Source organism: Sander vitreus, chromosome 5 (assembly GCF_031162955.1).
Source record: "Sander vitreus isolate 19-12246 chromosome 5, sanVit1, whole genome shotgun sequence".
In the NCBI taxonomy this organism is placed as follows: Eukaryota; Metazoa; Chordata; class Actinopteri; order Perciformes; family Percidae; genus Sander; species Sander vitreus.
The window spans coordinates 11,803,706-11,826,475 of NC_135859.1; the positions used below are offsets into that span (position 1 = coordinate 11,803,706).

At 43.7% G+C, this 22,770-nt stretch overlaps 2 protein-coding genes across 3 annotated transcripts in view; both read right to left on the reverse strand.

The window, feature by feature from the left end:
- The window catches only part of mtmr3 (myotubularin related protein 3), a 30,992-nt gene extending 24,538 nt beyond the window's left edge, over positions 1 to 6,454 (reverse strand). For both annotated transcript variants that reach the window (XM_078250386.1, XM_078250385.1), the window contains exons 1-3: positions 6,249 to 6,454; positions 4,228 to 4,303; positions 2,194 to 2,250 (exon numbers count right to left, since the gene is read on the reverse strand). In XM_078250386.1, coding sequence (XP_078106512.1) covers positions 2,194 to 2,196 — 3 coding nt within the window. In that variant the 5' untranslated portion in view covers positions 2,197 to 2,250; positions 4,228 to 4,303; positions 6,249 to 6,454. The remainder of the gene's footprint in view (positions 1 to 2,193; positions 2,251 to 4,227; positions 4,304 to 6,248) is intronic.
- Positions 6,455 to 6,809: 355 nt separating this feature from the next.
- Positions 6,810 to 22,770, reverse strand: part of cux2b (cut-like homeobox 2b) — a 104,010-nt gene continuing 88,049 nt past the window's right edge. Inside the window, exons 11-22 of the mRNA XM_078250387.1 lie at positions 21,643 to 21,834; positions 21,451 to 21,509; positions 20,924 to 20,972; positions 20,573 to 20,672; positions 19,575 to 20,204; positions 17,684 to 17,785; positions 16,647 to 17,491; positions 13,776 to 13,941; positions 13,021 to 13,326; positions 12,738 to 12,926; positions 11,021 to 11,297; positions 6,810 to 10,836 (exon numbers count right to left, since the gene is read on the reverse strand). Coding sequence (XP_078106513.1) covers positions 10,023 to 10,836; positions 11,021 to 11,297; positions 12,738 to 12,926; positions 13,021 to 13,326; positions 13,776 to 13,941; positions 16,647 to 17,491; positions 17,684 to 17,785; positions 19,575 to 20,204; positions 20,573 to 20,672; positions 20,924 to 20,972; positions 21,451 to 21,509; positions 21,643 to 21,834 — 3,729 coding nt within the window. The 3' untranslated portion in view covers positions 6,810 to 10,022. The remainder of the gene's footprint in view (positions 10,837 to 11,020; positions 11,298 to 12,737; positions 12,927 to 13,020; positions 13,327 to 13,775; positions 13,942 to 16,646; positions 17,492 to 17,683; positions 17,786 to 19,574; positions 20,205 to 20,572; positions 20,673 to 20,923; positions 20,973 to 21,450; positions 21,510 to 21,642; positions 21,835 to 22,770) is intronic.

A 22,770-nucleotide genomic window follows, 5' to 3' on the forward strand; every position in this document is an offset into this window, starting at 1 on the left:
GTTTATATCGATATGGTTTAATGTTGCGTTACATGACCCATTCCTTCTGTAAAGCCGTGCCTGTGTTTGGTTCTCTCCTCTTACTCTCCGCGCAGCCCCGCCCCCATTCACTCATACACGGCTCCCCTGCAACATGCAGACAGACACAGCGCCGCCGGTCCAAACTTCCGACATTTGTCTACAGTTTTAATTGTTATTAACACAGCTGTATATTGTTAAGTATGAGAGGGAAACCTGTAATGCTACCAGTGTTTCCGCTGGTAACTCTCTGTTATTGCGGCCGCGGCGGCAAAAATCACATTAGAAGGTATTAAATGCAACCAACTTCAGTTCGTTGAGTAGGCTAATAGCGTGTGAGACGGAGCCTGCTGGACCTGGGCGAGAGATGTGACCCATGGCCAGAATATCATAGTTCATAAAAATGCAGCGCAGTGACGATACAGACATTTCATAGCCTACACAAGACGTGTGTAACGCCGCTGACCCGCCAAAGCGCATTCGACCCGTGCTGGACCCATTCATAATGAGTCAGCCGTCACTCTGTGAGTAGCATACGCTTCAGTCCATCGCACTCCCCCTCTCTCCCTCTGTCTCCCTATGTCTTTCTGTCGGTTTTTATTTTTTAAAGATTTCGGCCTTTATTTTGATAGGAAAGCTGAAGACATGAAAGGGGGGAGAGAGGGGGGAATGACATGCAGGAGAGGGCCGCAGGTTGAACCTCTATATATAGGCCTACCAAGTGAGCTATCCAGGCGTCCTCTTTCTCTTTTAATCAGTCTGTTATTGTTGTTGAAAACAAGTGAAGGAGCTTTCTCAGAGATATATTTTTTTTTTAATATATCCTAGGCTACTTATTTCAGATAACTTTCATTTACATGTGTTGCAGCTGTATATTTTCAAACTGGTAAAGGAAACCCTTTCTTTGCATTTTATTTTAATCACAATCTGTTTTAATGAAAGAGTTTGTGAAAAGTGGCTTTGACTTAAAACTGAACATTTAGCCCACTTTGTAAAAAAATACAGAGCTATATATCGTGTATCGCCATTCAGCGTTAACGGCGACGCAAGGAAAAATTTGGGGTGCACTTAAATTTTGTGCTGGTGCACCTACATAAAAAAAGTTAGGCACACCAAGTGCAACCAAGGCAAAAAGTTAGTCTGGGGCCCTGTCATGTATTTTTCTTAAGTTGCAATATGTCTTTAGCAACATTTGTCCAGGGAAAGCAGGCAGAGTATTTACTTATTCATCACCCTGCTCCTGTCACACACTTATGGTAGTTTAAACTCCCTAAACAAGGGAAGTAATGCTACTCCTCCACTTTGCGATTTCCCTGGCTTTGATCGATTGGCTTTCACAATAATCTTAGTAATGGCGGAAGTGTCACAACCTCAGTTGTTACATTTTTGCCAAATTAAATCAAATTTTGGTTGGCAAAATCAAATTATGGACACTATTCATTTAAAGGCAGTTTTCATCAGCAGGCTTTCATTAGGGCCAAATGTCTGAGGTCACAATAGTCTTATGCAACATATTTCATGGAGGATGCCTAACAGCGGGGAATGTGAGGCATGGATATACAAGTTGAGTCAGGGATTTTCTTCAAAGGCAAACTGGTGGGAAAAAAATGTCTGGCCTAGTGCTGACTGAGATCGACAAAAATCTGTGGGCTGTGTTTGGTCAGGACAGAGTTTAGTCTGAACACTGTGCAAAAAGAAAGATTAAGGTGGTCGAAAGAGATGGCAGATAACTGACAGCGACGGCACATCCCTGCGGGATCCTGGCTCAGCACGAGCCGAGTGGATACACACAGTGGTCATGGCTGGAGGAGCAGCTTGTTGAGGCCAGCCAGGGGGCAGCAGCCACACAGCAGCATGCCAAGAACGCAAAAGCTCACACATGAACACACAACGTTCAACAGGCGACACACAGCCAATCCAGTGGTTTTGTCATGATGCAACGATACAAGACTTCCTCCAACTTCCTGCGGTGAAAATGCAAAGCTGGCATGCTTAGATAGCAGCCTTGGAGGACCTTTGACACTATTGCAGCTGATTTAACTGTCTGCTTCCTGGTAAACAGAGCTGATTAAAAGTGAAAATCAATGGCGAGTATCCAATTCTGCAGAATGCGCCGAGGCCACAGGACACACAGCAGTTACTGTCCAAAGCACGCATGAACTGAAGGTACGTTACCATGGCCCCTGGGAAGGAGTGTGGGTCACCCGACAAGAAAGTCCGGCCTGGAGCAGCCTGTACAAGAAGAGAAGAAGAGACAGAATGTTGAGGAGTTATTCTGGCAGTAAATATGTAAAGCAGCCATCTTCCTCTTACATGTGGTCTGATCACAATTTAACCTCAGGTTGCCAAAACTTTTCAAATTAAGATTTATTAATTATTACATGTCATTCCCCATCTCTCTCTCCACTCATTTCCTGTCATCTATCTACTGTACACGCTCAAATAAAATGCTAAAAGTGCCCCAACAAGTACATGTTTACCATCTTTCTATGTTCTCTCTGTCGTTTCACCCATGACATACCAGTTGCACCAAAAGAGAAAATGTGAAGTCTCATCAACCAGATCACTGTATCTACTCTGGATGACATTATGACCAGGAAATGACAAACCAAACTAACACCCTTCTCTATTATAATTTGCAAGTGCCTCTGTTGGGATCTATTTAGACCGCATGTGGATTTTCAAGGAGCTTGCAAGAAAACTCTGCAGGGAGTGGCTGGACTTCGAAGTGCTGGCCTATACATGATGTATTTCACAATAGAGTGGTGATACCCGACACGAGCCCGATGGGCCGGGCCTTTTCGGACAGATATTTAGAAATAATGTTCGGGTTGGGCTCGGTCACATCAGCGCGATAAGGCATTTGTTGTAAAATGGTGCTGCGGCTCCTTTAAGCGAGCTCGGTGCGTGTGTGGAAAGTGGTCAGAAGAGAGATAGAAAAAGAGGAAGCAGACGTGTAGATGCGACCGGAGCAGAGTTGGTGGAATAAGTTTAAGTTTTGTACACAGTGTGTGCGGTGTCCGAAATAAACCCCAGACTGAAAGCCGAGTTCATTCATCTGCTCACCAGAAACGGGATTTTAACCCCGACGTTATTCATTTTATAACGTCGGCCCTGGAGGTAACGAGCCTCCCCTGGTTTAAACAGCTTATTAACGTGTGCTTGTTGCCCCGTGTGCGCTGATGCGCTCATCTGTTGACATTTCCGAATGCCTTCCTACAGTTGCTTAATAAAAGCGGGCTTTCCACACAAACAAACGTACATGTGTCATTGGTATGAGGGAAAAAAAAAACGAGATTTTAACTGTGTCGGGCTCGCGTCAGGCTCGGACATAAATATCTTAATGCCTGTCGGGCTCTGGCCGGGTTTACTTACTGCTCTGTCGGGCTCGGGCAGAAAAATGCGGCCCGACCACCACTCTATTTCACAAGCAGGACGTATAAATACTTTCTCGGGAAATGGGTCGAGGCAATGAACCGATTGCAGCCCATGATTGACCAGGAGATGGTGAGCCCCTAGTTGGGCAGTCATGTTTAAAACGTTCAATAGCAAATCAATTCACATGAAATGGAACTACAAGGGAAGGCTTGACTAGCAATAGCAGGATTTAGGCATTCAGTAAAGTTCATATTCAGTGGCATCACGATCCGACAACGATTTAGCCTCGAGGGGCAACGGACAATATTTTGTGTGTTCCGGTGTACGATGATATCCGGGCCAAGACTTGGTCTTCTGTGCACCGGTCATTGTTTACAGTCAGAGTCAATACCTTTTGTAGGTGTTTTAGGTCCAGACGACATTTTGGCTAATCTCTATAACACACACATATATATATATATATATATATATATATATATATACACATGCAGATACATTTTTAAAAGCTAATTTGCCATCAGACAATAGCCATTGAGTTCCAAGAATGCATTCCGGTCAATGCGTTCTGCCTCTTTTTCTCCCCGCGCGGACAGTTTACCTGCATGCAACCAAAGCCTACTCAAACCTGATTTGGTCATTCTACTCTGACTACAAACAGAAACCAGAATGCTTCCGATACCAAAATCTTGTCCTGTTGCCTACAGATTCCCCATTCATATATGCAGATATCTGTTAAAAGAGATTACACCAAATGTAGCAAACAGGGACAAAAGTACTGGTGGCCACATTTAAAGAAACTGTAATGTGAAGTGATATATCTTTTAGACTTACCGTAGACGATCAGTATCGGACAATGAGCAGTCCTGATGATGCTGTTTGGAAACCCTTACAAGTAAGACATGGAAATCTGTGGAAATGAAGGCAAATTATTTTCCTTACGAAGAGTAGACTTTTTCACTGATACGTTCCAGTTACAGAAACTCTTTTGATTCCCTTGCAAATGTAGCTGTACTGTTGGTCAGATTGGCTTGCATGGGAGCTCAGAGATACCACTTAAACTCAGTTGTGGAATGGAAAAAAAAGCCAGCTGGATCTTGTAGCGCTACATCTACAGTCTAGCCAGCATACAGGCATGGTTCAGTCACATGAACTGGCAATGTAATGTTCACCTTCAGAAATAAACAAGAACACTCTATTCATAATATCAAATTTAAACCCTTGTCGCCACATATTAAGGTCAATACAAGCTAATGGAAGGCATGGCAAATGTATTAGTGTAAAAGAATCATTATTTGTGGTTAAACCACCCAACAATGGTTAGTTACTGCCCAAATGACTGGTCAAACACGCATACTCAACACATCACAGCACTTAGCTGGTGTTGATTTCCTGCCCACTGTACAGTTAAAATAGCTGAAGAAAAAAAATATTTAATTCACCAAGAATACCAACTTTGTACTGTAATGTCAAACTATTTTACATTGATTGTCGTAAAATGATATCGCCTAACATCTCTTTTTAAAACAGGCAACCTGTGAGGGATTGTTCAGCATACAGGCCCACAAACGGTTGTAGAGGGCAGCTACTCTTGCATAGACTGAAATTTAATCCGAGGAGGTCAGTGAATGAGCAGCAGAGGACCTCAGCACACTTTCTCAGGGAAGAAACAAGACCAAAACCCCATTGCATCAACGGCAGACGAGGACCTCCACTACTGTCTGCCTGGTCTTTAAAGATTGGTGTGAAGCAGACAAGGGAGGGGGGGAGGGGGGTCATTACTTCACTGACTGAGGAGTCCAACTTTTACTGACGGTGCTAGCTGATAAAGCATATCTGCCACACACACGGCTCTGTTTACCGCAGCGGGCTCCTGGCCCGTGGCTACGCTCAGTCTGGTTCTGAGTTCAGAGTCACACAGGGAAGGCTAAGCCCCTTAGAGCCTTAACGTTACTCCTATCCCGTGACAGGCCACCATGCATCACAGGATGCAACATAATCCAGAAAATAGCCTCAATAACTAATATTAGCATGTTTTAAAAATCAATAAATACATTGCATTGACTGACAGCAGAGTTAAGTTAGCTTGACTACATTGACGGTCAGGTGGCGAAAATTAATATAACAACGGCAGTGAAACTGATTAACGTTAAGTCATACAAAAGCAATCACGTTGGCTAACGTTAACTTTGTGTCTTAACGTTAATGTTAATCAAAACGTTAAATATCGCTAGCTAAAACGTTAACGTTTTTCAAGTTAGCTAGCGTTTGGTGAGGAAATAAACCTAACACTTTTGAATCGTAGTCTAAATGAGTGCTAGCAAGCATAACATAACGTTACCAACTATGGAGAAACCATGTATTGCCAGGCCATTTAAATTATGCTAACCGGTCCGTCAGATAACATACAAAAGTAACTAGCTAGCTAACGTTAGCTAGCAAACGGCAATATTATTGCTGCTCCTACTTTGCTTGGGGTAAGGTTAGCATTAAGCTAATAGATTTTCTGCAGCTAGCTAACGTCAATAGTTAACGTAAATAGTTTAAGTACAGCTGGCAAGCTAACGCTTAACGTTAGTCCAAAGTGGATATTTGGTTTGCAAGGAGACCATAACATTTAACGTTACTAGCTAGTAAACAGTGTGCTGTTGTGTTGTCATCTCATAGTACTCGGTGTTTGCCATTAGTAGCTGTGGCATTGACCAGCCAGTAAGTTGGCCAGCTAACATTAGCTAGCTGATTAAGCTAGCGCAGCTCACTGCAACTGTTTTTGTTGTTATGAGATGGAGGGCGGAACCCAAAACGGAGGCCTCTGTCAAAACACACCAAGGAACGACCACAACCGGCGGACTCACCAGTGAAAGGAGTGATGAGAAGGTAGAAGCCAAAGATTCATCCGAAGCCCGTGCAATTACTAAGCAGCAAATAAACCTCGATCAAATAGGCATTAGTCATATCCGAGCCGAGGCCAGCTTCACTGCGTCCCTTTCCAGCACCGAGTCGTCGTCGCCATCGCCGCGAATTCTCTACCTAGCCCAACAACCTACGTGAGTGTGTGACGTCATCGCGTCATCGCGACGCTCTGGGCGGGGGAGGGGCTGAGACACACCATGCGGTACGATCATGTAAACACTGGGCCACTGCCCCAATAACTGAATAATGGACATGATGAATGCCACTTAATTCCATCAGAGTGAGGACGTGTTTGGATAATCGAGTGATTATGTGGAAATGACTAACTGCTCCATATAGTTAAGGACATAACATGTTTTAGAATCATACAATACACATTACAGTGAAGGACAGTGAGGTTTTATAGTGTTTTCAATATTTGTTTGCATTCATTTGTGAGCATTAATCTGTAATGTGGGTGGTCACTCCTCACTCTAAAGAAATAACAACACAACACAGCAGTATCTTAAACAATTATGTATTGAATGATGGCTTACATATGCAAATTCAATTCCAAGAGGCTTGGCATACCTTTGTCCATTCTTACATTTACTAGCCTGACACGTGAGGCATTAGACAGTTATTTAAGTCTGCAGGACACTTCTCTTTATTGGCTCACAGCTGACTTTCAATTGAAAAAAATTCTTTGTGACAAACCCCTCAGCGTCAGAGTTGGAAATATTGTTTCTATATTAACAACTCTGAATACAATCATTCAAATTTTGCTGACCAATTGCCTCATTCTTTAGTGACTAATGTCAATTTCCAAAATAAAACCATCTAATGTGTAGGGCTCTTGTTACAAAAAGCTTTGCTTTTTTCTGAACTTACAAAAAGCCCTACACCCCTCTTAAATCACACTTTACCACGAGGCATTAGTCCTGTGAGGATAATGCACGAGGCATATGATATGGCACAACATAATCTTGATTTAAAATATTTACCTGGAAGTACGTTATTGAGTTCCGATTTGACTGGATTCATGATGACTTCGTGAGAGCCAAATGTATCAGCTGCACCATGCATGGACTTCACTAATGTAAAATGACTTTAAGTGCTGATTGAATGTCCCTGTGCAAGAACAACAACACAAAAACACAGTCCTAACCCTTGTAATGAGACCAGGATGGATTTGCATGCAAAACAATGAGATGATCTTTACATGAAGAGATAATGCATGTAAATACATTTCTTTTTCAGCCATATGTCCATGTTACCATGAAAGACAATGAAATTTCCACATTAGAAATGCCACTTCTAATCATACAGTATATTATGCACAAAAAATGGTGGTACGAAAACCAGAGAAAAATCTTCTGTGGCTCCAAGAGAAAAACAAAACAGTATTTTAGAGAGCAAGGTCTACTGATCTCAAAAATGCAACCCATTAGCCTCATCCTGGTAGTTTCCATCTACACTATACTTTGACACATCCGTGTAATGAATTGCAAAACAGCAACAGCTCTCCAACAAACCACCACTTTCTGTGAAAGTTGCATTTCCTGTATACGCACAACTTCCACGGATCCATTTAATATTTAGCGTCATTCTCTACACCACATAATGTTTATCATAGTCACCACCACTGATGAGAGCAACTGTTTCAGTAAAGCTTTAAAAAGCAAGACTACCCTGAGAGAAGGTCTAAAACGTGGGCAAGCTTGCCAGACCAGTACTGGCTTGAATGGGTTTGGTTTATTAAATCTGTACACTCTATTTCAATATAATCAGCACATTTTGTTCCAAGAATGTAAGATACTTTTTTTTTTTTTTTTTTTTTTTGTAATTGTGTAATATATATCTCTACATAATACAATCCAAGTCCTCTGAACTATGTAGACATGTGCAAGTGTTTACTACCAACTTCAACGATACAGTAAAGGCAAAGACTTGTGGACACTAAGTTAGGATAATGTTGATATTTGAAATTTTCTCGAGTCCTCACAATTATCAAAATCTAAGTGCTGTAAGTAGTTCATACACGAGGTATTGAATATCTAGTTAACTGTTCTGAGTATAAAATAGAGGCAAAATACATAAAGAACATATTGCAAGCATGACAAAGAAACCTCCACAGACACAATACACAAGTGGTCAAAGATAATATGAGGGGATACCTGTAAGCTTTTGTGTCCTTGAATATAATGTACTTACAGATTGGATGTTTTCATGTTGATGAGAGGTCATACTGTATCATGCTCTCAAATACTCTGAGCTTTAGCCCCAAAGGGAGATCAATCCACAGCACTGTAGTGTTGCTCACAGCAACTTTTTCCAAATCAAACTGCCCAGCCAAACAACATCTCGGTGCTTAGTTAGGTTGAGGTGTTCGATCAAGTGCGTATATTCTAGCTACAATAAGTGACCCATTTTGAGAAGATGCACTCAATCAGGTGTAACCCGTGTGTAGGATCGTAATACAAAACGCATAACAGAAAGTATAAGCTCCCTATCTCTTCAAACAGCAGCATATTCTTTGTAAAAGACAGCTTTTGCTCATTTAAATTCGCCACTTGCTTCATGTTGGATCTCGGCACGTCTGAGGCATGATACGGAGTACTTTCCCTCCACTGATTCAAATAAGCGTGGGTCATGTTCATGTATAAGAATAAAACGCATGGTCCTAGCAGGATGTGCATCAACATAATCTGAGGTAAACCAGGTGTCCTGTGTCTTGGCCTGTTACAGTCTGAGAACCAGTGCCTTGGAGGGTCAGAGAGGTAAGTCTGAAAGAAATCATGTAAACTGTGCTCATGTGTAGTGAATGTTTCACTTACTACCAAAAGCACAAGGGCCCTAAACTGTAACCCTCAAGGATTGTACAAAGAAAAGAGGAAAAGAAAGAAAAAAAACACTAACAGTACTCTACTCATTAGATTCAACGTTTCCTTTTTTGTTATTTTTTGCAGGGTTTTCAACTTTTTTTTTTCTCTTGTTTTCGCTCAAGTATAATCACAGGTGACTAACTACAGAGGATAACAGGGGCAGGTGAGTACCATGCTACATCAGGTTTAGAGAAGGCTATTGCAGACAATTCTACAACATGTACAACCACATTTTATACGTGTGAGTTACAAATATTTCAAAACATATCACCAAGAAACTAAGTACATACAAGATGTTGAATATTTAGAGTCTTAAAGGACTATCCCTCAGTCAGTAATAGGATTTCATGTTACTTGACTTAAACTGTCCAGTCTTACAGACAAAATCTGAAAAATTGCTATTCAAAAAGTAGCAAATTTGGTCAATGTCTCCTTTCAAATAGTTATAGTGCTTTTAATGGCTTAAGACAGGGGTCTTTTTTTAATCTCACCCAGTGGCAATCTACAGAACTTCAGTGTACATTTTATGACACCATAGCTGCAAAAGTCTTCATGTCAAGTCCAATAGGTAAAACAACAGCTAGTGCTGTCATATATATTTCAAAGTAGTATGCATTATCAAAAACAAAACCAAAACAAATACACAATTATAAATTGTTTTCAACTCTGTAAGTTCTTGTAGGGAATTCAGCCATATGTTTAGCTCTGCGTTCCCATTTCCTAGGAGTTATCAGTCTGAGAGGACAGGCCTTCAGGAGCCACGCTCCGTTCCAAGTTTTCAGGATGCTTCTATTTGAGACTCTCCTGTGTGCCGCGAGGGTCATCAGGACTAGATGCAAGTAAAAGGGGGACTTAAAACTCCCATTCCAGTGTTTCCTCTCGATTGGCCGCTCTCTCTAACCTGTGGATGATGTTATTGAGGTTGGCCATTTTCTCATTGCGTCTCTGAGAGCTTCTGTTGAGTTTGGGGCTTTGGAAAGGAGGGAGCTGGTTAGGATCCAGGCTGTGATTGGTGCTCGTTGAGGGCGGATTGGGCAGCGAGGGCGATATGGGAGCAGAGGAGGAGGGGACAGGGGAGACTGACATCATGAGGCCGGGTGAGGATGCAGCGGAGGGGGAGTTCAGGGAGACCTCCAGGCTGCTGCGGCAGGGCTCTGATGAAGCCTTGAAGCTGACCGGGTCAATAGGTGACTTTCCGGAGTCTTCCCCCTCGTGCCTGGACTGGTTGGTTCTCTGTGGACCGTCTATGGAGACTGCGCCGGGGTAGAGCCCCTGAGCCTGGCTGCTCATCCCCTCTTCCTGCCTCATGCTCTGGCCAGCCAAGTGGGGCTCGCGGCAGCCTGCAATGGGATCCTCGTGCTCGCTTTTCAACTGCGGGAACTGTACAGCTGTGGAGAAACACTGGACCCTTGACTGTTTCATGGAGCCCTCCCTTCCTTCCTCGCCCTCGTCTTCCCTGTCCATCGCCTCCTGTTTGACATGAGTCAGTGCGGCGTTGGCGCTGAGAAGAAGGCTGGAGTGGACGAGTCCTGAGGGCTGCTGCAGCCTCCTCTCCTCTCCATCAGAGTGGGGGCTCCGCGTCACTGAGGGGGAGTAGCTGTGGTGCTCAGCATCTGTGTCATTGTCTGGCAGACCCTCCATCAGCACCTCCCGTCGCATCCTGGACCTGCACACAAACACTGCTGTTAGACAGTCACTTGAAGGCAAACACTCAAGGGTCAGGATATTACAGTTAACTTTCACCCAATTTACATTTCAGGTATCCAGTCGCAGCTTAAAATAAATGTACATTAGCGATGAAAACAAGAGAAACCGCTAATAGCAAACGTCACAATGGTCATTGGACTGGCCTGTAGTTGTGGAACCAGTTGATGACAGTGTTGGTTTTGAGTTTGAGCTGGGAGGCCAGTATCTCGATGGTGTTCTGAGAGGGGTAGGGCTCCAGGAGGTAGGCCTTCCTCAGGGATTCTTTCTCTTCAGCTCCCAGCACCACCCGAGGCTTCTTCACCTGGCTGTAGGGGCACAGGTCCAGCGAGGCCAAGGCCGGACTCACACACTCAGAACGAGTGCTAGGCGAGTCACTGTCCGAGCCGGTGCTCAGCAGCCCGTACCGCCTTTTCAGATAGGCTGGAGGGAAGACAGTGATATCCAGCGTAAGGGGATTACATTTGATTTTATTTACCTTTATTTAACCAGGAAGAAACTTACTGAAATTAAAAAAATCTCTTTTTCAAGAGTGTCCAGGCCAAGACAGGCAGCAGTACAAGCACACATACACACAAACACAAAATACACAAAAACACTAAAAACATAAAACAACTGAAACAGCAAATCCCTCAAAGTCAACCACAATCCTAAACACATCAGGCAAATCATCTACAGCCAGATGTGGCTGCCTCCAAGTCAATCAACATCCTCTTAAACGTGACCAATGAGAGCAGCTCATTAAGTTTTCATGGGTTTCTGTAACTTGTTCCATGTAGAGGGAGCAGCAAACTTAAAAGGAACACGCCGACTTACTCGGACTTTGTCTTATTCACCGTATCCCCCAGAGTTAGATAAGCCCATACATGCCCTTCTCATCTCCGTGCGTGTCGTAACTCTGTCTGACGCACCCACCGCTAGCCTAGCTTAGCACAGATCCTGGAGGTAACCGGCTCCATCTAGCCAATAAGTGACAAAACAACGCCAACATTTTCCCATTTACATGTTGTGATTTGTACAGTCACAGCGAGTACAAATAACAAGGTCACATGAGACACAGCCATATCTTCTAACCGTATACATAATGGGAACTATATTCTCAGAAGGCGAAGCGCTGCTACTTGGGCGGAGTGATTAGCGCAACACCTGAAAAGCACCGTTGGTACTCTCTGCTCCTCACCACGGGGCTTCTCAGGTGCTGCGAGCAAATCACTCCGCCCAAGTACCAGAAGTAGCACTGCTCCTGCCTTTCTGAGAATATAGTTCCCAGTTTATATACGGTTAGAAGATGGCTGTGTCTCATGTAACCTTGTTATTTGTACACGCTGTGACATGTTGTGATACAAATCACAAGGAAACACAGGAAAATGTTGGCGTTATTTTGTCACTTATTGGGAGCAGTAGGCTAGATGGAGCCGGTTACCTTTTCGCTGGGGACACTCGTGTTGATTTGAATTTCATTAAGAGACCTAGGTCCACAGAACCTCTTGTTCTGTTAGCTTGGGACAATTTTGGTAGGCCTATGATAATTTAATTTCAATTGGCTATATGATTGGGCCTCTTGTGCGCGCCTGTGTTAACGTGCGCTTGTTGCCCCGTGTGCGCTGATGCGCTTATCTGTTGACATTTCCGAATGCCTTCCTACAGTTGCTTAATAAAAGCGGGCCTTCCGCACAAACAAACGAGAAAAAAAATGAGATTTTAACTGTGTCGGGCTCGGGTCAGGCTCGGACATAAATATCTTAATGCCTGTCGGGCTCGGGTCGGGTTCGGTTACTGCTCTGTCGGACGCGGGCCGGACGCGGACAGAACACTCTCAAACTTGTACTGAAAGATATTACAGCGTACGCTCTGGATCCCCACCTTTCTTTTCCATCTTCTTCATGGCCCTCAGCTTGTCTACGTTGTGAGGATCATTGAGCCACAGCTGCATGCGAACAAACGGCTCCCTGCCTTTCAGGCTGAGTTTGTGCCAAGGTTTGGGCCTGGAGAGCAGGTCAGACACCGAGCCTTGAGTCAGGCCCAGGATGGTCTCCCCGAAAAGACGCTGGCCTGCGGGAAACAAACATACACAGTATGTAGGACTTGTGTCTGCATTCATAAGGAGTTGACACTCCTCAACCCCGCAGTGGGAACTTAGACCCACCTAGGTTGTTGTCAGTTAGCACCTCCTTGACCTTCTTGGTGATGGTGTAGGTGTCTAGCTCCGACGACATGGCCACCAGCTCCTGGATACCCAGTGGGTTTGTGGGCAGATGCAGGGCCATGAGGCTGGGAGTGGATTTCCCTCCTGCTGGGTGGGGGGGCAATCCCAGGCCCAGGCTCTCAGGCTGCTGGTTCTCCTTGCTGCTCTCCAGGGAGAGGCTGACAGGCTCAACCAGCGGACTTGGGTGGCTCTCTGCTGGGCTAGGAGGCGGGGAGGGCGAGGACTGGGCCGTCACTGGGCTTTTATCTGGCGGTTGGAGGTATCACAAAAAAACAGTAAATCTATAGCCTAGATGTAGCCATTGCATAAGTCCCAATGTACATGTATGTCGAGTAAAATACTACAATTGCTTCCTTTGCTGCATTTTTGATATTAAAACATCTGAGGTGTGATTCTCTGAATTGACTTTATTGTCATTGTAAGTACAGGAACGAAATGTAAAGTGCTGCTCTATGGTACAAACACAAAAACACACACATTGACGAAGAACATAGAGCAGAGAATGTGACCATAGAGGAGAGAAAAACACCAAACTAGAGTATAGAGGCGCTGCATTATGCACGCGCCTCCATCAACGCCATCGTGTTTCGAATACTTTGATCGATCAATCAGTTTCTGTTGATTGCGTGCGTGCGTGTGTGTGTGTGTGTGTGTGCGTGTGTGTGTGTGCGTGCGTGCGTAAACTGCAGTCTCACCCAGAGCGTGGCCGTGGTTCGGGGGCTGGCTGAGGCTCTGGCCTAGCTGGTCCAGTAGCCACAGCTGCATGCGGATGAAGGGCTCCCTGCCTTTCTGGGTCAGCTTGCTCCAGGGTTTGGGTCGAGACAGCATGTCGCTTACGCTGCCCTGAGAAAGTCCCAGCACCTGTGCCATACAATACAGGTAAATATATTTTGTCTACGCCTGCTATTTGTAACAATGCTAATAGAAAATGTATAAAATGATGAGTGATTTCCAAATTATTATTACAAAAATAAATTCTCCGGGCCTCAGTGATTTATTTTCAGCAAACAACCACTAGAGGGAAGCAATACACCATACAGGTTTATATTGAGTCTATTCAAATACAGTCATTTAACTTACAGTGGCAGCATATTTCACGGAGACGGAAAAAAAAGCCAGAGTGCTGAAAGGTTTTTAACAGCCACATTGTGTGTTTGTATGATCATGAATTCAATCACGAAGATAATATGTGTGGTCTTAAACCAACAATTCCTTTTTATTTTTATTTTTTTATTTTTTAAGTAATATATTTTTCCTGTTTTTGCCTTTTCAACAGTCAAGCTTTTACAAATATTAATACCTCTCACGCAAAGGCCCAAGCTGGAGAATCAAGAATTGAACCCTTACTATTATCAAAATGTAAAATCTGCACCATGAAAACTAAATGTCTTATCTAATCCACAGAGGATAAACCGTGACAAATAACAAAGGAGCCAGGAAAACACTCGAAGGGATTTTCTGGAAATAAATAATAGCCATATTTTCTGGGGCTGATCTAACAAAACCGATACCTATATACAACAAACAGTAGCTCATTTCAGGAAAAATACAGAGTTGTGAATTCCCTCTGTTGCTGCATATTTGTCACAGTGAATGGTTCCGATGGTTTTTGATAGCATGCAACAATCGACTAAAGGAAAACAACTTTTTTAAATTATGATTTAGTGAACAAACTTATCCTACACTGATGTCGCTCGTCTGAAAATTTGGCATTTGTTACTAGATCAATTACATTAGACTTATAACTAGATCCAGATGATTGAACGCGGAAAGACGGCTGAACACTGAAAGGAATTGCTGAACCTTCCCATCAGAGTCAACCAATCACTACAGAATGCACACAAAAGGAAATTCCAGAAGAGATGAGTTGTTGAAATCTATGAGTCTGGAAAGGTTTACAAAGCCACTAAACCACAGTGAGAGCTATTTACATGCAGAATAGAGTGTTACTGTAAAACTTGTGGCCAGCCTCCCAAAAGTTCTACAAGGACGCGATAACTACTCATCCAGGAAGTCACAACAGAGAACGTCCAAAGAAATGCAGGCCTCTCAGCTACAAGGACAGTTGGTGGCCCCACAATAAGAGAGATATGGGAAAAATAGGATTCAAGGGAGTGTAGCAAAGTGGAAAACACTGTTCCCTCACATTTGCAGAAATGCCCCCAAAAGCGTTTAGGATAATTGGCCTTAAAGACTCACAAAAAGGAACTTTTCAGACAACACAGGTCCTAGTATACCTGGCATAAAGCAAATGCAGAATTTCAGACTTATAACAATTCCCCACAGGGCTGCGATACATAAGCAGAGCTGTACTTGAAGCAACTGTATTATGATCAGCATGCTGTCAAATGATATGTGATATTATTGGTTTTGTTATTATTAAGGGAAGCATGAACTCTGCTCAGTGCCAAACTCTAATGCCACAAGACAATGATCCAAACCACAAAAACAGGATCTGAGATGCTGAAAAAACTAAAACAAAGTTGTTGAGTGGTCTTCACAACGTGAACTCCTGACGTGAACGCAACAGGGGACGCAGTAGCAGGACTGAAGCACCTCAAAAGTGTCTTTCTGCATAAAGGTCAGTTTGAAATACTTCCACAGCGTGGAAGTGAAATACTGAGATCATTATTATAAAACGTGTCGGGCTGCGGTTATTACTGCTAAAGTGGTGCGGCCTGTTATTACATTTAAAGAGAGCAATTACTTTGTCACATGAATGATCTGATTGCTGCATTATTTCCCCCCCCCCCTTAGTTACATAACAAAATGTGTTTTGTGTTACCGTAGTCAATATTACATGTGGTCTGGAGATCTGAAAACATTCAGTGGGACAAATGTACGGCAAGTCCTTTTTCAATGGCTCTGTATGTGTGGCATAGTTTCCGTTCACTGTCTGTGGAGCTTCTCTGGTTTGTGAAACCTTGAACATGGTGCATATTATGACAGACAAAGGGATTAGCATTTAAAGCGTGTTTACAATTTGAGTTGTGTTCTTCTTTGACCCTCAAACAAATGTATACATTTATTAATATAATTGTAGATGTATTGATATCATCTTGTATCTAGTGTTAAAGCAGAGACATCTATCATCATTACCTATGACAATAACTGAATATTCAGTTCAGTGTACCAAAATGTTATCTTGGTGCGGCAGGATTGTTCTCATACATCTGATCCAACGTCTTGCGGTAAGAACAGATTCGGCAGAGCTTTAGCAGATAAGATAAGATATTTTTGGGGGGCTTTTCCCTTTATCAGAACCAGAAAGGGCTTTATTGCCAAGTACGTTTTTTGCACATACAAGGAATTTGTCATGGTGTTGTTGGTGCATGTCACACATTCGCTAAATATAAGAAGATTCGATAGTGACAGCGGATAGACAGGAAAGGGGGAGGGGAAAGAGAGGGGATGACACGCAGCAAAGGGCCACAGGTTGGATCTGAACCCGGGCCGCTGCCAAGGACTCAGCCTACATGGGGCAAACGCTCTTACTGGGTGAGCTAGAGGCCGCCCCATGCATAAATCTTTTTTTTTTTTTTTAATTAGAAAGCGCAACATCTGACCTTTTCGCCAAAGATCCTCTGACAGATGCCGTTCTTTGCCAGCTTCTCCTTCACCTGCCTCGTCAGCTCGATGGTGTCCACCTCTCGGTACATGTACATCTCGTACTGCTCTGGAGTCAGCGGTGGCACGGTGGGCTTGAGGGCACGGGGGATGTACGCGGGATAGTAGGAAAGCCTTCCTGGGCCGGGGCCAGGAGACTCCCCACTTACCGATGTGTCTGACTCCACTTTGACCTCCGCTGGCCGGCCCAGCCCCAGACCCAGCTCGTCCTCAGCAGCAGAGGCCTCCTCGCTGTTGGGCAGATACTCGCCGTTCTCCAGGCGGGGCCAGGGCCGGGGCAAGGCCGAGGGCCCGGAGGAGGAGGAAGACAAGGAGGGAGAGACTGAATTGAAGGGCAGAGAGCTACCTCCACCGCTGAGCACCATTGACCCCCGCTCCTGAGACCAGTGCTGGTCGAAGTAGGTGCCCACTTCGCCGATCTCTGATTTGACTTTGCGGATTATGTTCTGGACAAACGCGGCCGGGGAGAGGACACTGAGGGGCGTCTGGGGGCTGCTGATAGAGTTGGCCATGCAGACTGTGACGCAGCCTCCCTCCTCCTGTTTGATGGAGATGGGTAAAGGCAGGCCCCTGGAGCGTTCCGGGGGCCCCAGACGCTCTACCTGAGCTCCTGAGCTGGCCATCGGGGCCCTCCCACAGATGTCCATCTCCATCAGGGTGTGCTGCTGGGCCTCCATCTCCCTCCTGGCCTGATCGAGGATGTTCTTTATGGTTTCGTCAGAGCTGCTGCCTGCGCCGTTACTGCTTCTGCCTGATGAGCTGTTCAGAGACGACTTGCCATCGCCTAAAACGAAAAAGAAGACCCACACTCTTGACACTGATGCATTCTCAAATCAGCTTTCCAATTTAGATGCAATAAAATTCTGATCCAAAATCATAATAAAACAGTAAACATTGTTGTCAATAAAAATAAATAAATAAAATCAATCAATATGGCTTTAAACTATGGCTTATGACTGGCAGCTCCATTCCTCACCTCCCCTCTGGGACTGGATCTCCTTCTTGGCCTGCTCCAGGATATTCCTAATGGCGTCGTCTGACCCAGTTTCAGGAGTTCGGATGCGCGGAGTGATGCTCCCTGCCACAGAGGGTAACAGAAAGAGAGAGAGAGAGAGAGAGAGAGAGAGAGAGAGAGAGGGGAGAGGAGGGGGGTGAGTGGGATGGTTGATCAGAGAGCAGTTCCAAGGCTTTGCTTTTGACTGGTAGATCAATGGCTGCCTTTGAGCTCGTGCTGTCTGAGGTTGCAGTATACGGGAAGCTCAACTTTCAAAAGCTGTGAATCTGGGGAGAAAACAAAGTTTAAAAGTAACACTACAAACATGGCAGAGGAAGGCGCAATGAAGTCAAGGATGAGGTCCAAGTAGATTAGAGGGTTTAAACGTACACAGGTCCAGAAGTTAAGCCACCAAAACAAGATGGCATGATTACAGCTGCACTAAAAACTCGTTGCTATATCGTAACTTCATGCTCTCGCCAACACCTTGAAAACTCTCAACGCAACTTTTTTTTTTTTAACAACCTAGTTCTTATTTTGGTAGCTTTGGTCACCTATGGATACACTTTTTTATCCATGTTGTCTAAACTATATATTTTCAAGACAAAACAAGGGTGAGGGTAAAAGTTAACTGTTGGTTGTTAATGACCATTGGTTTATGCAGGACTACTTGCTGGTTAAACTTTAACCTACTCTACCTAATCACTCAAAAAAGGGAGGGGACAGAAAATATATACTTTCATTTTTAGAAAAGGCTAAGTCATTTTCCTACAGCTGGGCCCTGTCGTTTTTAGCAAACATTGCTCAAACAAGAGTAAATAGAGGATTTGTTGGGGACTATGTTCAGCTGCCAATTAATGCATATTTCTTGTTCTGGTGAGTATTTCCAGCAGCAGGATGGTGTATGTGGGATTGACTCAAAATAACCTACAGAGCCCATGTTGATGATAATGAAGGAACCTGTGTGAACAGAGTGGCATACTGATGTGTTTTTGGACAACACAGAGGAATAAGATATATCAGGTTCTGGCTACACACAATACTGTGTTAGTCTTTACTGTGTAACAGATATAACATGTCATGGAGCATTATAACATTAGGCACCATCAAAACTGCTCCATATTCTTATGCAAGGATGAAAACATACTGTACAGTAGATATGAATTGCCAGCAATACGTGTTTCTTCTTTTAATAAGCATGGAACATTGAACAGTCAAACACAGAACATTTATCACAAAAGCTCAAGTTATAATAATGAAATAAACAATTCCAATAAAAAAAGAAAATATCAGTACTTTCTTGTGCACTGACATCTGCAACAGCAGCATCTACATATTGCACCTTCTACTATCATGTTAAATAAAGTTATACAAAATAAATGGAAAAAATCCACTGAAAATAGGACATTTCTGTAAACAATCTGTGATATGTAACATTATTCCGGTATTTATCTCATGAAAAAAACAGTAAATGTAATAATAAAAAAGAGGAATACATGTTTTTAAACCAAATGTTACACCAAACATTCAACTAAATATTGCACATTCGATTAAATCGCGGTCTTCGTGATTGGCTAATCGCATTATTTCAAATCTCGATTTGAAAACGATTAATCGCTTAGCCCTAGTTAGTCAGATAAATGCATTGTTGGTTTTGATCTATTCATGGTTTTGTTGACAATAAGAATACTTTACACTTGTTTATCATTATCACAAGCCAACGGTTTAGAAAACATGGTTAAAGAGGGGACTTGTTTCAAATCTGTCTTGATTGCTCGGGCTACAAATACAAAATGGAGTGTATTGTTCATTCCCACCTGAACCTGCCTATTTTTCTAACATTTTCTGTCATGCCACTGTCTTTTCCACTCACCTCTCTGGCGGACCTGGATGGTCCTTAGTGCGAGGATGTTCTGTTCATCAGAGAGGAACTGCTTCATCTTAATGAAAGGTTCTTTGCCTTTCACAGTCAGCTTCCTCCAGGGTTTGGGTCTTGCCAGGATCTCGCTGACTGAGCCCTGGGAGAGACCCAGCACATAGTGGCCAAACACACGCTGGCCAATGTTATGCTTCAGCAGCTGCTCCTTCACCTGGAAGGCGATCTCGGCCGTGTCCAGTTGGTCCTCGTCTCCTGCAGTCGAGCTGCCGCTTTCGGACTGGTCGCTGGGCAAGCCAGCGTCGACGCTGCTCGCCCCCACGGACCCTTGGGTGGCTGACATGAGGGCCACTTTGGCTGCATAGAGGGCGGTGGGAAAAGCCATGAGGCCCTCCTTTTTAAAGTGTGGGGAGAGGAGTTGCTTGTGAAGGATGTGGTCTCCTGACAGTCTGTCGCCAGAGCTCGGTGACTCAGAAAATGGACGGGGTAGATCGTGGCTGGAGGAGGAGCCGTCCAGGGTGGGGGGGCCGGGGCTGGGGGAGGCCCGGCCATCCGCATGAGAGGAGGACGAGTGGGAGCCGGGCGGCCTGCCAATCTCCCTACCTGCATCCTCAGGCTGGTCATCATCTGGAGACAGAAAACACACACATATATATATTTAACTCATATATGACACATTCTAGTAAGTACGAGTGTAATCAAGTCATTGTTACCTAGCTGATAGCAGATATTTAATTAATTAACTCATTTGCTTTCTAGCGCCTTGCAAACCCCAAACTCATGCAGCCTCAGTTTATGCAAAAAGAATTAAGTTTGAAAAACATCGACTCCAGAATTGATTGAGCGTGACCAATGAGTACCAAGCAATCGGTGAATTATGGGGAGATTTTAGACGATGACAAAGCTCGCCACTTCTCGTTAAGAATCTTGCGGAATTGTCTTTAAACTCGGTTTTATAGACAGACAAATCAAAACGTGAGAGACAATTATTTTACCAATGCTCTGCAAAATGCGGGCCTTATCCACCAGGTATTTGTGAGATGGAAGAAAGGCCTCTTTATCCAGCAAAATAGCCTCTGCAGCCTTGGCGGAATCCTATGCACATACAAACACACACACACACACACACTGTTAGTTAATGTTAATGTTTTGGATTAATCAATTGCAGTGGCTGTAGATATCCTTATAATGGATGACGATCCGAGAAGCATTCCATGCCACTGCTGTAGCTTTTCTACCCGGACACCAAGAGAACATTAAGAAGAAAACAAAGTTCTACTTTGATGAGCGAAAAACTAGTCTGTTTCAAACTGCCGTACAATAAGAGGGTGCAGGAGCATATATACCTGGGACGAGCTGCCGTTTGCTGAAGCCAGCTTCATTACCTTGAGGATACTACAGACAGAAACAAAACATGCAGAGAAAGTCAATTTCTTTGGACTTAAAGTCACATTGTTATGTATTTGGGCTGCACGATATGAGGAAAATATACGATATGTGGTAATGTTGTTGAATATCCCGGGAACGAGATCACTCGCGGTAAATAAACAGATATTAAAATGTACTCGGTCCTGCATTTCTGCTGCTTTCAGTATTCTTCTACAATTCAACTTCTACAATTCAACAAATTGCGTGTTGAATTTTGTGTGTTTAACTGAACCAATAGAACATTATATTGAACATAAAAGGCACCACTTAAGATTTTAAGTTAAAAAAAAAAAATCCGTTTTTCTGTCTATCGCGATATGTTGCAGCCTTTCGCGATGTGTATTTTGCGCCAGTTGATATTGCCATGGTGAAAAAAAACGATACGATATATTGTGCAGCCCTGTTATGTATGACTTGCACATTCAGTGTACACTCAAAAGATCACCTGAGCTCAGTTTTAATCTCTTCATAGTCCATCTGGGATTGCAGTTTAGCTTCTAATCTCTGAAATGGAAAAAGAGAAGCAGCATGTATTATTTCTTATTAATAGGAGTTGTATTGGTTACCAGAGCCGCTGAGGACTGAGGGGGGTGTTCGCCATGTTCTCTCGCCTCTCGCATGTCGCATTGCCACTCACCTCGATAGCTTCCGTTTTGTAGGCCAGCTGGCGCTCCAGCTCTAGGATCTGATTGGCCGAGGTCTCTTGAACTTCCTGTAATGTGAACTGCAGCCGCTGAATGTTTTCCAGAAGACGGAGGATTTCGCGGTCTTTAGCCAGCAGGGCGGCCTCCAGCTGCGAGGGCAACACCTCGCCCTTCTCGTTCTTCTCCTGACAGGGCGGGAAAGGGGACGTGGCAGAGGGTGTGAGGGGGAGGGAGGGGAAGAAAGTGATAGAAGGAGTGAGGTGGGGGGGGGGTGGGGGGGGGAAGAGGTGAGAGGCCAACCAGTGAATCACAACCTATGCAGTGTTGATGTAATTCAGACAGTTAGGATGTGAGAACATTTTTACTTCAGCTAACCATTAATACTGCATTTCAATGTTTCATAGTGATCGTATCTGATAATAAGGTGGAAGCATGTCTGTACCAATTAAAAGCCATTTGGCGGCTCTCTGTCACTGGGTTTGTAATCTGATGATTTGTACACCGGTCTACATTTAGGTGTTAGTCGTAATTTATTAGTTTCCAAGAAGAGACATTTACATCATATTTTAAGACTTTGAGCTATATGTTGGACCGCTGAAATGTATATATGAGTTTGTTCTTGTTTTGATTTAGACAGAAACACAGTCCTTTGGACCAGAGCAGGTACCGTCATATTTTAAAATATAATATCAAAAATTGAAGAAATCTTAATTCAGTTTGTTAAAATGATACAGTAAAGGCTACGTTATTCAGAATTTGCCAGAGGTTTTTTTCATTTTTTAAATCGTGTTGTATGCGTCCTGCCCTGGACAATGGCTGTTGCTGTTATTTACTTTGTCTTTTTCGCATATGTGGAACCATGTTTTTTGTCTATGTTATCGTCTTTGTAAATGATATAGTGCGGTCTAGACCTACTCCATCTGTGTCTCGAGATAACTCTTGTTCGGTCCTTGAGGGGTCATTGTGGAATAAAGTCTCAGTCTAAGAAATAAATCTGGATTTTCAATTGACTAATAAGAAATTGTGCACCACCTACAGCAATTTCCTCAACAACCTCAAAAACTGAACCTGAGGGAAATAGTGAATTGACGGAATATCTCTGGGAAGTAAACTACAAAGCA